Raw genomic sequence first — 11,396 nt, forward strand, 5'->3', positions numbered from 1 at the left:
TAAAGTTCGTGTTTTGTGTTCCGTTTTGTTCGTACTCTCAGACAAATTTAAGCATTTAGAAGTGCATGTGAGGTGTGATGACTCAGGAACTGGAAGTTAAATGTACCTCTTGGAATTGTAGAGGCTTAAAAAGTACTAAAAAGATTAAGCAAGTAATGACCAAAATGAAAGATCTGGAAGCTAAAATAATTTTTCTTCAGGAGACGCACTTGCTGGAGGAGGAACATATTAAGGTTGGCAGGAGGTGGCAAGGTTCGTTGTATGCAGCATCATTTAGATCCAATGCTCGGGGAGTAATCACATTAATACATAAATCAGTACCTTTTCAGGTTAAGAATGTAATCAAAGATAAATTTGGTAGGTATTTGATCATCCAGGGATTACTTATACAAGAAACCATTAACTTAATTAATGTATATGGACCAAATACAGATGATGATGCATTTTTTACTAATCTTTTTCTCACAATTTCATTACTCCAAGGAAAATGCATCATAGGAGGGGATTGGAATTGTGTACTGGATCCCTGTAAGGATAGACCAACTGGGACTGATCAGGCCCATAACAAAAGCCGAAAAACAATTCTTAACTTCATGAAGGAACTTCAGTTGATTGACATCTGGAGACAGTTAAAACCTGACGATATAATTTTTTCCTGCCATTCAAAAACATTTAATACATATTCCAGAATAGACTATTTTTTAGTATCAGCAAGCCTACTATCAAACATAAGGACATGCTCATATGACAGTATATTACTATCGGACCATGCTCCCTGCAATATCATATATACACATAAAAACTTAATAATGGAGCGTAGATGGTGTTTACACCAGAAATGGCTGAATGATGAAGAATTCCTCACTTTTGTAGAAAAAGAAATAGATGAATATTTTACTATAAATGGTTCACAAACATCAGCTAGTATTAGGTGGGAGGCATTTAAGGCATGTTTACGGGGAGTTATAATTGCATATACTTCATCGAAATCTAAAGAAAAATGTAAAACAAGACAGCAAATGGAAAAGGAAATTAAAACTCTAGAGGAACTAGTATTCAAAAGTAGAGACCCAGTAACAGAGAAAAAATTGCTAATACTAAAAGCACAATACAATAAAGAATCGGCAGATAGAGCGGCTTCGAACATTTTGAGATTAAATCAGTCTTTTTATGAACAAGGAGAAAAACCTGGAAAAATATTGGCATGGCAAATTAAACAATTGGAAGTGCAGAAAAATATAACATCGATTGTAAGCAGCAAAGGGGAAATGATAATAGACCCGATGGAAATAAATAAGGCGTTTAGAAACTATTATGAAAAACTTTATGAATCTCAGGATAGATCAGATCAAACCTCCAGAAATGCGTTTCTGGATAAAATAAATATTCCTACTATTGCAGATGACTTAAAACAACAATTAGATGCAGAAATCACCGAAGGGGAAATAAGCAGGGCAATTAACAGTATGAGTTCAGGTAAAAAAGCGGGACCAGATGGATTTCCAATTGATTTTTATAAAAAATTTAAAAGTAAATTAGTGAAACCATTATTGGAAATGTATCAGGAATCATTACACAAAGGAAGTCTTCCTAAATCAGTAACGGGTTCGCAAATCATTTTGCTACCTAAGCCGGGAAAGCCGAGTAATAAATGTGAAAATTTGAGGCCGATAAGTTTACTCAATTCCGATATTAAGGTGTTAGGTAAAATATTAGCTACACGTTTGCAAGGTACTCTCCCCTCAGTAATTCATAGAGATCAAAATGGCTTTATATTGGGACGCCAAGGTCTGCATAACGTAAGAAGAGTCTTTAACATTATAGACGGAATAAACAATTCGTCAGAGAGCGCCTTACTCTCGCTGGATGCCGAAAAAGCATTCAATAGGGTCGAGTGGCCCTATCTTTTTGATGTTCTGACTAGATTTGGGTATGGAGATGTGTTTCGAAGATGGATACAATTATTACATTCAAATCCAACTGCTGAAATCTTGACAAACAAAAATGTCTCTGAACCAATAAGGGTGAAACGGGGATGTCCACAAGGCTCACCGATAAGTCCATTGTTGTTTGTATTAGCTATGGAACCCTTTGCTATAGCCGTACGTTCGAGTTTATCGGTGACAGGAATTATGGTGAATGAAGTAGAACATAGGATCTCGTTGTACGCTGATGATGTAATAGTATATCTCTCAAAAATAAAGGAATCAATACCTGCTCTGCTTAGATTGATAGGGGAGTTTGGTCAGATATCAGGATATGTCATTAATAAATCTAAATCATCCGTTATGTTGCTAAATGAGGAAGAAAGGGACAACCCACCCACAGTAACATCCCATTTTAAGACAGTAAGGGACTTTATGTATTTAGGGATACGGATTTCGTCTAAACTAAGTGAGATTGTGGAAAATAATTATGAAAGACTTTCTAAAGAAATAACAGAGATAGTGGACAGATGTATATCTCTACCAATTTCTTTAATGGGTCGGATTAATATATACAAAATGAGTATACTGCCAAAGGTGCTTTATGTGTATCAGAACATCCCCTTGCCACCTCCTGTGGATTGGTTTAGCAGGATCAAAAAGCTTGTTCTCGGTTTTTTATGGCAAAATGGGAGACCAAGGATAAGATTGTCATTGTTACATCTACCATACAATGAGGGTGGTGTCATGTGTCCAAATATTGAGTGGTACTACTGGGCATGTCAAATAAGGTCTATAAGATACTATTTTGACTTAAATAACGCCCCGCAATGGTCAGAGATGGAAAGTATGAATTTGCATCCACCATTACCATTATATTTTTTCTCAGACACAGCAGTAAACTTGATTAGAAAGGCAAAAAACCCAATGGTGAAGAACATGGTCAAAGTATTGTATGGTGTAAAAATATATATGAATGAACCTGTTGTATTGTCACAGTTTACACCAATGTGGGGAAATCAGAATTTCAGACCAGGAAGAGAAGATACAGTTTTTAAACAATGGTCAATTAAAGGACTTCAAAAAATCCAAGATTTATATCCAACAGACTCTCAAGAAATGATGTCCTTTGATATGCTTAGACATAAATATAATATTGATAGAAAGCAATTTTTCAAATATCTCCAAATTAGAAGTTACATTCGAGCAAATCAAAATAATACCTGCACCAAACCACCAAAATCAGAACTGGAAGAAATAATAAGTAAAAGCAGTTTGAAACAAGGGGCAACATCAGAAATATATAAATTACTTAGGTCCAAAACATCTGAAAATTCGTTAGGAAGAATGAACGCCTGGAAAAATGATTTAAAAAAGGACATAACCAGGGATCAATGGGAATTGGTTTGTACAAAAGCTCATAAACAAACAATCAATTCTAGACTAAGGTTGTTGCAATACAAATGGTTGATGCGAATATATGTTACTCCCGAAAAGTTGAATAAGTATAACCCTAATATACCAGACATTTGTAATAAATGCAATGAAGGGAAAGGTGATTTTTGGCATTGCATTTGGGGTTGCAGGAAGATAGGATCCTTTTGGATTGCAGTAACACAAACTATGAAACAAATACTATCCAAAGAGATTGTTTTGGATCCCTGCTTTCTTATTTTGGGATTGTATCCTGAAAACATGAGGTACACAAAAAGCGACAGAATGTTTATTGATATGGGTCTGTTACAAGCAAAAAGATTAATTGCTTTAAAATGGAAAAGAACAAGGGAGCCGAGTATCACACAGTGGATAAAACAAATGATGGTGGTTTTGCCAATGGAGCGGATAACATGTATACTGAAAAAGAAATTGGATGTTTTTGAGAAGGTATGGAGACCGTTTGTGAACTTTGTAGAAGGATTTGTATTAGCTGAGGAGGATGAGGACTGAGGACAATGACATTTGTTTTGAGATAATGTCAAATTTAGGCCTTTAATGGAGTGATAAATCGACTGTTTTGTTTTTCTTTCTTTTCTTTTAGATGTCTGAGAGGAGAATATGTTCATGTAGTGTTTAGTGTGTTGGAATGTTTGCTAGTTGCTAAAATGTAACAAAAAAAAAATAATAAAATAAAATAAAGATATTGTTGGAAAAAAAATATTCAATTCAGTTCAGTTCAAAAATACTTTATTAATCCCAGAGGGAAATTGATATTTCAGAGGAAGTGTTATTGTGGAAATACTCTAAATGTATAGATGTGATTTCAGTGATTAATTAGATTAATTAAGTCAACAAAGTAGCATGTGTTTGTATTTTAGTAAGTTTTATGTAGATTAAATTAGAAAAATGACAATTCAGGGAAAAGCACATTTTATACAGTATCAAATTTGATGCAGACAGTTTTACATGGCGGGGTACATTGACCGCTGGAGATGGGCACCAGACCCCCCCCCCCCGGACAAAGCGGGTTCAGACACAATGGGTGGGTGAGTGGATCGTTTACCAGGCGCAGCCATGTTGGGAATGATCAAAATGATCAAATAATCAAAACTAAACTTGATCTGCCAGTATTGGCATTATAATCCAGTAAGGGGCAGAAAACATGTATCAGATTATATAAAACAGGTTTTTAAGGCAAATATCGATCATGTTGATGAGATAGAAGTCTCAGAAACTCATGGAGCAAATATGATGCAAATGGCATTACGAATCTGTGTTTACAACACATTCATATTTCTTGTATTTTGTGTCCATGTGCAGCAAGGCTGATGTAGTTCTAGCTGTTGTCCAGAAGGAGGCGCTGCAGCACATGGCTAAGCAAAAAGTAGAAAGAAATCCTAAAAGAAAGAAAAGCTAAAGGAGCTAGTGTAGAGCAGAGCTGAGTTGTGACACGCTTTGAACTCGCCGACTCGCGGTCACATGGTTCATGGAGCTCGCAGTAGTTCCAAACATCCCGGCGCCGTACGTCAGTTTGAACCATAGGTTTGAACAGCGTATGGTGGGACAAATCACAAAAATTGAATATAATCACATTTCCCCTGGCGATTTGTGGTAATTATTGAATAATATTGTATTATATATTATGTCCTAATTCCTTCACAAAGTAGCCTATTTATTTTTTTCCGAGCATTTGTAGGAAGCAGGGCTGCCAACTTTTGAACATTTCAAAGAGTGAGACGGGGTCACGGGGTCGGGAGCGGACAATTCGCCGACCGTCTAGAGCCGGGGGAGGGGGGTATTAATATTGACTTTATTTATTTATTTCTACTCTGTACGGAAGAGGATTAGAGCCACTGACAAGGAAAAAAAAAGAAAGAATTCTTACTTTTTTCTCAGAATTCTGACTTTTAACCTCGGAATTCTGACAGGGAATTCTGGGGAAAAAGTACGAATTCTCTTTCTTTTCTTCTTTTTTTTCTTTTCAGTAATCCACAAATACTTGGCTTTTTATAAAAGACATAATTTTATTTTAAAATAATAAATTCAGCAAACTGAACATGGTGACAGAGGATTGTCCTACAGTAGATGTGTTTTGTGTGTCTGTGGCTTTGATGGAGGCTCACAGTTCAGGTTCCAGCTCTTTTGATAACACTGCACGGTCCAATCCACAGCCCTGCTGCAAATCCACACCACCAGAACCTCAGCTGGACCGTACACACACCTCGTCGTAGTATTTGTGAAGCATTTCCAGCTGAGCCGAGCGCACCAGGATGTGCGGTCGAACTGATGCGAGCTTCTGACATGCCTCCTCTGGAGTCCAGCAGTGTAACTGGAAGAACAACACACCATTAAAACTGTCATTTCTTTAGTGTGGTTTATGAACGATTGTAACGTTTTGTTTTGCCCTGGGAGGCAGTGACTTTGGAACTTAGGCGGGTAAATACATACACATAGACAGTAATCTAGTATTGTAACCTTCCACCACTAAAAGCCATGAATGGGAGACGATTTATCATCACTAATTAAAAACCCCAGTTAGTGACATTGGCCGATTATTTTGTTTACTAAATAATATTTTTGAACTTGTAAAGTTTCTTTTTGTTCTTTATGTAAGATAGGAACCTTATTTTAGGGGTAATTCAACAACAGCTTTTGTCAAATCAGAAAATTAAATAAAAACATTTTTAATGACCTGACTCAGTCTCCCAGCTATGTTTACTCTCTGTCTGATATTTAGATACTAATGGGCTCCTATCCTGGTCTTCATAGGTTACTTTCCAGGTTTTATTCCTTTCCTGCTCCATCACACCTGATTCGATGGTTGCATGATCACCTCTTCAGCATCTCCTCACGTTCTCCTGAAACCTGTTAATAGCCCATTCATTCAAATCAGGTAACTAACCACGCAGGATCAAGACCAGAGACCATCTTTTAAAGACACAGCAGAGACAAATACAACATTCAGGCTGTGACTAAAAGTTCAGAGGCGGATTTAATCAGATGAAAATAAGACTGGAGCTTTACATCAACTATACCTATACGATGGTTAAAAACCTCCTCTTGTCGTGTTTACTCTAATTTTCTGATCTGATTACTCCTGCTGTTAAGAATGGATTTAAAAACCTATTACGGACCCCTGATGGTTCTGTACTGACCCGTATGAGGTACGCAGCAGCGAGTGTGGCGCTGCGGCAGCGTCCTGCCTTGCAGTGGACATACACGCTGGTTCCCTGCTCTCTGTGCTGCATCGTGAACTCCACGCCTTTGTGGAGGTTCTCCAGGCTGGGAACGCCGGTGAGGTCCACAGTGCTCAGCCTCAGCTGCTCCACACCAGCAGCTTTCCACTCCTGCTCCAGAAAAACACAACCTAATGAGCCGACTAACTCCTGACTCGAGTAATGTAGCTAATTCATATTTTTCAGAAACAGAAAAACATATTTTCTAAGAATCTTACAAAACATATGTAGACCAATAAAACTAATATGTTTCAAAGTTGTTCATGTTTATCTCCCTAAATCACATGATAACTAGCTTGTATCTTCAGCTTAACTTAAACCAGGGGTCGGCAACCTGTTCCCATCAAAGAGCCATTATTACCCGTTTCCCACAGTAAAGAAAACACCGCAGCAGCCGCGGCGTTGTGGGCGGGGCCTACCCTCAGACAGCAGAGAGCTGCTCACAACAGGTGACAGCAGCCGGTACTGGTCGCTCGTGTACGTCAAAGCTATCTTTCGTGAGACGATAATCAATAAAACGATTTATATAAAGTGGATCCAGAAGTTGTAGCCCGTCTCTGCCTACAATATTTTGATATTTTTCACCCTGTTGGTGGTTTTACTGAGCAGGTGCCACTTTTGTCATACTTTTCTTTTTAAAACATGTTTAGACTGTTCAGAATACAAATCCAGGCTCTGTCACGTTTGATTGTTGTAATTAAACTTTGTAGGTGTTGAAGGTCAGAAAAGGATCCGATCATTTTGTTTTTCCCTCATTTACAGTGACAGAGATAACGGCGCAGTGCGCCTGGCTCTGGTGTTAATCAAGTTAAATTTGATCTATTTTCACAAGAAAACAGATAGTTCCCATATTTGGCCGTTTATTTTGACGGAGAAAGAATAGAAAGAATTACCCCGACACAAGCAGACGAACTGACATTTTATTCTACGCACATCGCAGATGTAGCTAAATCACTCAAGAAAAGATTTCCTTCTGAACATCTGAGCTGGACACCGCTCAGCGCAGCTCACGGTCAGCGCGTACGCACGGTCCACAGCGAGCTGAAGATGTGGAGAGGGGCTTGGAGCGCGTCACAGAACCATAGCGCATGCAGGAAGATTCCTCCGACTGAAGTGAGCATTTTCCAAACCCTGTCTCTCAGAGAGACTTGTCACTTAGAAAATGTTCCCTGATTATGAAACTTTGGCTGAATAGCGCTTGTTCCTGTCTCCAATGTGGCGACACATCCATGAGTCTGTCTGAGGAGAATCCCAGAATCTCACATCCTCTTCAGCTCAGAAAGCACCTATATGATTACGCACAAGCGTGACGCGTCAACCCGGTCACACAGTAGACCGGGTTGGACCTGTTCAGGTTTACGCAGACAATCTTTACATTTAGAATTGGCATACAGATGAAAAATTAATGCAGTAAAATATAAAGCATTTTATTTAAATATCCATTCATTATTTTACAAGCACAGAGAGCTGCATCAGATGGATGGAAGAGCCGCATGTGACTGCAGAGCCGCGGGTTGCCGACCCCCGACTTAAATAAATCACACTCACCTCAGATGAGTTGCAGAAATACTTGGTTTCATACTCCTCATTCATGGTAATAACCCCTCGAACATTTTCTGATTCCACCAGCTGCAACACAAAAAACCGTCAACACAGTCAGTTCTAGAAATCTAAATCAAAATTATGGAAAAAAAGACAACCAGAAGTTTTTATTTCTGATCCCATTTAGATGGATTTCAAGCTGTGGAGGATTTCAGTCTTTTCCCTCAAGATGGAGGTTTTGAATTAGCAGAGTGAAACATGGTTTTATTCAGCTAAATGAAATATGATGCAAAAATCTTAAATGTTTGCCAAAGTCCACAATCCTAAATTGCTCGTGATCTGTTTTTTATGATTTGGGTTTAGCTTTTCTAATATTTGTCTTTCTCTCTTTAGCATGTATCTTGATGGTGTCCTGAGTAGTTCAGTACACGTTCTTAATAAGCTTGGAGGTTGTATAATAACTATTTTTTAAACTTTGTTACCTACAGTGCTTAAACCTGATATAGGTGGTGACTTTGCACATCTCTGAAGGCACATCTCATGCAGTACTAAGGTTACAAAGTTTACTTTCTTTTTCAAATGTAGCATTGAACAAGTCAAACTGCATTCTGTCTGAGTTACAGATTCTACATAAGAGTCACGGATACTGTCAAGGCAGCAAAGACGTCTGGCTGTGAGCTAAAACATCCTGACGTCTCGCAGATAAGCCTAAAGTTAAGGAAACACACTTGATCTTTGTTCAGTGTTTTATGGTAAAGTTCCAGTGAATTACATTTGATGTTTCAGCTCTGTTGTGTTTTTTCAATTATATAAATGATCAACCTATACAGCATAGTACAAGTACCAATTGACAGTTTAGTTTGTGAACTAAGCACGCTGATATCACCATTGTGGACCAATCACATCACTCTATCGGTTTGAAACCCCTATAGAGAGCTGTGATCGGCCAGCCAGAACGCTGCTAGGGGCTGCAAAGGTTCCAATGGAGCGTTCCTAGACCAAACTTTGCAGAGCAAATTTTGGGTCTAGTTCACTAGGCTACAACCAGTGCAGAGACATTAGAATAGGAGTAATGTGAGCTCTTCTGTTGGCTCCAGTTAGAAGCATCACTGCAGAGTTCTGGACAAACTGAAGGCGGTCAAGGGCTTCTTTGTTAAAACATGTGAAAAGTGTGTTACAGTGATCTAGACGGGAGGAGATAAAGGCATGGATAACCGTTTCAAGTTCATGTTTTGACACCAACCTTCACAGTTTAGAGATAGTTCTTAAATGTTAAAAGCTGTTTCAGACCATTGTTTTTCAGTGACAGACTACAGAAAATAATTTAACAGCTTTTTATAATTTAGTCAGGATTGTTCTATAAACTTATGCAAATATTTTTCATATTCAATATTATTTTGATATAAAATTTGTTGATTTTATAATAGCTTCTGCATTGTGTGACTTAGTAATATTTTATTTTTACATGGTGTCTTTTTTGTGAAAGGTTCCAGATATGTTGTAGTACTTTTTGGAACATTATTGAAAGATCAAGTTCACTCATTTTTCTACACATCTGGTCTCTAGTATATGCCTTTTGAGTTGATCTCTTTGGGGGTTAAAGCTTTTCCAGGAAACAGAAGTTAGTTGGAGGGAAGGGAGTAGAAAATTACAGGATTTGGAGTCCTACTCAGTTTTGTTTACCGATATTCTGACGGCTGGTTTCTCATGATGGAGGCCCACCGTGCAAGCTGCAAAACAGCAGGAGACAGCCATCTTTTGACCTCCAAAAATTACTCTGAAAAATTACCGTTTAGCATGCTCCTCAAAATGAAATGGTATTAACGCCCCTGCATCTAGCCCCATAAGTGATTTTTGCCTATAAACAGAATTAGGTGTTGTATTTTAACCCTACAGAAGTATAAAACTCAGTTTACTAGTGGCTCTCTGACCTGTTTGGTCATGGATCTGAACGGAAGCGCTCCCAGGATGACCGTTTCGTCCACCCGGTCGAACCATCGCCTCGAGGACACCTTCTCCATGGCAACATTGTAGGCTAAAGTTGGGTAGAATAGCAGCCTTGCAAACGCTCCGGACATGGTGAAACTTTCGGTAGCAACAAATGTCTTCTGGACACGGTCAACGTTTCATTGCGAGAACGAAGGGTTACGTTCTTGCTGTCAAAGTACGGTTGGCAGACTACGGCCAACATACATGCCTCTGGTTCTAGTTCCATTTCCGGCGAGATCTGTCCAACTTCCGGAAGGAACCCTTCAAATTAAAGCAATCTAATATATATAAATACCTGGATTTTTTAATTTATTAACTAGATATTCATATATAAATCGGTATTTTTACTTTTTGCCTTCATAAATAGCAACACATGGGTCATTTAAAAAACGACTTTGAAGTTGTGAGATATGGTTGCAGCATCACCACCTGTAACCACCAAACAACCTGGGTTGCTCAAAAATACATCAGGATCTTCATTAGTCGTGACAAGTTTCAAAAGCAGCACTAATGACAATTAATGAAAAACTAAATACCTTTGAGTCTTTTAATTTTTTCCAAGCATGAAAAGTCAAACACTTGAGTTTAGAAACTAGAAGTTATAAAAACTTATTTGTTATACTCCTTCAAAAGACTTCTTCCAGTCTTTTGACCAGAGGTGAAACAGCTTATAAGACTAATGTTGTAAAAGGACATCTACTACATCACACACATCTCGAAGGATGAGCCAGTGTTGGCTTAATATTAAAGTTTGATTTATTTGACCAAGTTTTCAAAGGGTAGAGAAAATAAACTCAAACATCTTTTCTTGAAGCCAAGAAAGAGGTTTCCGTAAAAACCCAGATAAAACAGAATCTGCACAGCAACCTTAAAAAAAAAAAAAAGGGACAAGCATAAATTTAACACAGTGTTCCCATACAGACAGTTAAAAAGCAAACTGTTTTTATTTCATAAGTTTTTTTTCCAAATCCATCATAGTAAAAATAAATTCACCATGAAGATAACAGTCTTGATGGTCCTAAAGATCTATAAAAAGGAGGTACAACTTATATACACAAATAAGTACACGCAATAAAACAAAAAACAACTGATTTGAAAGGACCAGTGTTAGTCTGTGTAAAAAATACACATGTTGCAATATATATATATTTTTAATTTAAAAGTGCAGAGTACTATAATACATTTGGCCTATAACACCAATTGCATAACTTCAGAAAGCCACGCTGTCAACAGAGGAAAAAAAAAACACATGCGCAATTTATCATAG

General features: G+C 37.9%; 1 protein-coding gene across 1 annotated transcript; it reads right to left on the minus strand.

The window, feature by feature from the left end:
- Positions 1 to 5,361: 5,361 nt before the first annotated feature.
- On the minus strand, positions 5,362 to 10,779 carry ptpmt1 (protein tyrosine phosphatase mitochondrial 1). The gene is made up of 4 exons (XM_015953958.3): positions 10,072 to 10,779; positions 8,147 to 8,227; positions 6,518 to 6,709; positions 5,362 to 5,691 (listed from the first exon to the last, which is right to left on the minus strand). The coding sequence occupies exons 1-4, from the start codon at positions 10,216 to 10,218 to the stop codon at positions 5,563 to 5,565; spliced, it is 549 nt and encodes a 182-aa protein (XP_015809444.1). The 5' UTR covers positions 10,219 to 10,779; the 3' UTR covers positions 5,362 to 5,562.
- Positions 10,780 to 11,396: the final 617 nt, after the last annotated feature.

The sequence above is a fragment of the Nothobranchius furzeri genome, chromosome 9 (genome assembly GCF_043380555.1).
Source record: "Nothobranchius furzeri strain GRZ-AD chromosome 9, NfurGRZ-RIMD1, whole genome shotgun sequence".
In the NCBI taxonomy this organism is placed as follows: domain Eukaryota; kingdom Metazoa; phylum Chordata; class Actinopteri; order Cyprinodontiformes; family Nothobranchiidae; genus Nothobranchius; species Nothobranchius furzeri.